We start from the raw sequence: 3,228 nt of genomic DNA on the forward strand, positions 1-3,228 counted from the left end.
TTCACATTAGGTCTTTCAAATGATTAATCTGATTATTAATACAAAAATGTGTTAAATCAACACTTCAATCCATCTTCAGTGTCACAATGTGAGTAGAAGCTGGAAATTGAAGCCTCTGGAAACACATGATGGGAATCGACATGACATTTTAAACTCAAGCAGCTTCGGTGAAATCAAAACAACTTTTCACAGTGTGAGCAAATATCAACGTGCGTATCGACTATGTGTTAGGTCAAAGATATTGTGGATAGATGGTAGAATTACATTCTTTATTCATTCTGACTATGTGTCAAAATGTGTTCCTTGGTTTACGATAGACTGCCACGTGTGGCCTACCCAAACACTAAATTGTAAGGATACGATATACTAGTATTTAGTTCTTCCATTGAAGTACTGGCTTTAAAGATGTCAAAAAGTCATTCACTTAAGAACGTGTAAACGGACAAAAATGAAGAAAAACTGCCACCACAAGGGTATTGTAGGTGCTGACTCAGCTGAAAGGAGTAATTCTCACTTATTCTATAGTCAAAATGGTTTACGGTATACTAGTCTTAAGTAACATGTCGTTGCTTATCTTTCCAGTGCCTCCACTAACTACAACCAGTGAATAAAATTTTACGTTTTTTTATGCAGAAACGTTTCTTTTTGTATCAGTATTTCACGTTATCTTTAAAAGATACGATACGTCATTTAGAAATGTATACACAAATTGTGACGAAAACAATTTATTTTGTGTATTTCTCGCTTTTTTTTAAGCAAATTTAAAAAATTGCAATAATCGATAGTAACACAAGGGGGCGCTGGGACGTAGGTTTACTTTATACCCTGTACTGCCCCAGATATTAATCTGCATGGATGTATTTAAGCCACAATATAAATCTACAGGACAAGAATGATTCAAAGTTTGATCTGTGTTGTTTTGTCCTTGGCCAATATATTTGAGCCTTAGAGTAAAACCTAAGTATAAAGAACATTTTTGTTCCCAATAATACAAAAGTGTATTATAAATACAGAGCACAGATGGCATATCAGAGATTATCATCCTCTGGGTCACATTCATAGAAAGGTCTCCTTAAATGCAAATTTAGAAGCAGTTCCACCCCTGGCCAGCAGAGGGTGCAGCCAAAAAAAAGGACTAATTGACATCCATTTATAGCTCACAAATTGCTCAAATTCCACAAACCTAGTCAGTGGTAACTTGTTAGATGAAACCAATTGTTGATAAAACAAAAAACAAAACAAAAAAACAAACAAAAAAAAACAGAACCATCCTAATTTAAGAAAGTCAACATCCTAAAAAGCAGTGGTAGGACAATCAAAAGCTGGACTTTGATACATACTATTAACCGTTAACGGAAAAATACATTACACAAATAAAGTCCATTACCTTGTAACTGTAACAACCATCACCTTCTGCATCAAAATGAAAAAGAAAGAAAACGAAATTGTATCACTGTAAAGAATAGATGTTACCCCTCAATGAATGGTTCCTTTTTAAATGTAAACAATACATTAACGCGTTAGAGACTGTCGAACTTGACCTTGTTTCGACCTGTGTTTTCAAAAGGACAGATTTGAATCATTCAGGGACAGATTGTGTAAAGCAGGTCAGGCCTCAAACAAAATGATTTAGTTACTCATGAGTAAAGATCTGAACATCTTCACTCTTGCTCTCTCATCTACTGTATCTTTTAACACTTTCTTACCTTTACCACCACCACATTTCCCTTTTTTTTCCTAACTCCATTCCTTATTCTAACATTTCATCAAGACATTTCGTATCTTCTTCTCACCTCCGAGCATTTCTTGTGCTCCTCATCCGTGTGGTTCTTGCACGCTCCTTAGCCAGCACTGAAGACAGTCCTTGCAAAGTAGAAATAACCATTTTGGTCCAGTAATCCAGCTCTTCGAAGATGCGATAAATCCAAAGCTTCAGCTCAAACAAAGCAGTTGGACCATCTAACTGCCAGTAGTAAGAGAATATATCGGTTTGCCATAAGGTCATCGATAATCTTTATAACCATATCATCTGTAAAGTCAACACCTACCTTCAGTCCCTCCAAAGTGGGAGTCAGAGACACTGATCCATCGACAGCTTTGCGCAGTTCCCCCATGCTAACTAAAAGAAAGGAGAGTCTTTCCTTCACCGTTTTTCTTTGGGACTCATAGTCGCCCGTCTTTCCACCACCCAGCTCCTCTTCCTCTTTGATGATGGCTATTTCCAGCAAGCTGCTGCACTGTAGCAGAGCTGAGTGGAGACGCCAGAGTTTGTCTGTGGTGTCCAACTGTGAGGAAGGAGGTGGGACTGTTACCAGACGACCATCAGCCACCAACACATCCGTGGTGAAACTCTCCTTCTTCTTCTGTAAAATCAACAACAGGAAAAAAGAAAATTAAGAGCAGAAGTAACGTTTGTTTTCAATTACCATCTAATACCAGTAATAGTTGGGAGGAAATAGGAAAAATGCTGTGGGTGCCACAGTGAAGCAATGGTTTGATCCTGAAGGCAACACACAAACGCTAAAAGAGTTCAAAAATTCAGAGACTTATTGACGTGGAAGGAGGTGCAGGAACAGAACACAGAGTGAGCAACAGATGAAAATACTCCAACAGTAACAGCAACAGTCTGTGTTACTGTGGAGTAACTCACACAGAACAAGAAAGAATGAATAATGAAGGCAGCAGCACAAAGCTGAGTTAGAGAGCCCTACTTATACAGAGAAAACAAGATGCAAGTGGAACACAATAGGAGGCAACGTTATCCACATGGGTGGGAAACACAGGAGGGCTGATGCTGTTGATAACCAAAGAGGTGCTTACAAGGACCTTGTAACTTCCCGTCCTGGCCAACGTCATGCAACAGGCCGGAAACCATTCAGAGGTATACAACTACAGTTGTGTGTGTGTGACAGTTGTGTGTGTGTGTGTATGTATATATATGTATATATATATATATAGATATATATATAGATATATATATAGATACATATATAAAATTCAGACTGTGAACAATTCTAACTCACAAATTTAAATGAATAACTGACCTGTGTTTAGCGAGTAATTTTGAGTTAAAATATTTTTAATGTTTCGAGTGCTGTTTAACAGAGTCATATAGAACTGGATAAAAACTGAAGATCGACAAGATAAACATACGTTCTCTATGAGGTCAGTCTAGTCCACTGACACATTAAAAAAACATAAGATCTAGATACATTTCCGTATAGATTT

General features: G+C 37.5%; 2 protein-coding genes across 3 annotated transcripts in view; both read right to left on the reverse strand.

The window, feature by feature from the left end:
* Nucleotides 1–1,907, reverse strand: part of LOC103383697 (serine/arginine repetitive matrix protein 1-like) — a 23,044-nt gene extending 21,137 nt beyond the window's left edge. The window contains exon 1 of one of the 2 annotated variants that reach the window (XM_025058321.1): nucleotides 1,794–1,907. The gene's annotated coding sequence lies outside the window, so the exon portion shown is untranslated. The remainder of the gene's footprint in view (nucleotides 1–1,793) is intronic. The other variant, XM_008316943.3, reaches the window with a different exon arrangement.
* LOC103383696 (uncharacterized) overlaps nucleotides 7–3,228 on the reverse strand; it is a 4,901-nt gene continuing 1,679 nt past the window's right edge. Inside the window, exons 2-3 of the mRNA XM_008316942.3 lie at nucleotides 2,049–2,363; nucleotides 7–1,963 (exon numbers count right to left, since the gene is read on the reverse strand). Coding sequence (XP_008315164.1) covers nucleotides 1,790–1,963; nucleotides 2,049–2,363 — 489 coding nt within the window. The 3' untranslated portion in view covers nucleotides 7–1,789. The remainder of the gene's footprint in view (nucleotides 1,964–2,048; nucleotides 2,364–3,228) is intronic.

This window comes from Cynoglossus semilaevis, chromosome 9 (assembly GCF_000523025.1).
Source record: "Cynoglossus semilaevis isolate Cse_v1.0 chromosome 9, Cse_v1.0, whole genome shotgun sequence".
NCBI classification, from domain to species: Eukaryota; Metazoa; Chordata; class Actinopteri; order Pleuronectiformes; family Cynoglossidae; genus Cynoglossus; species Cynoglossus semilaevis.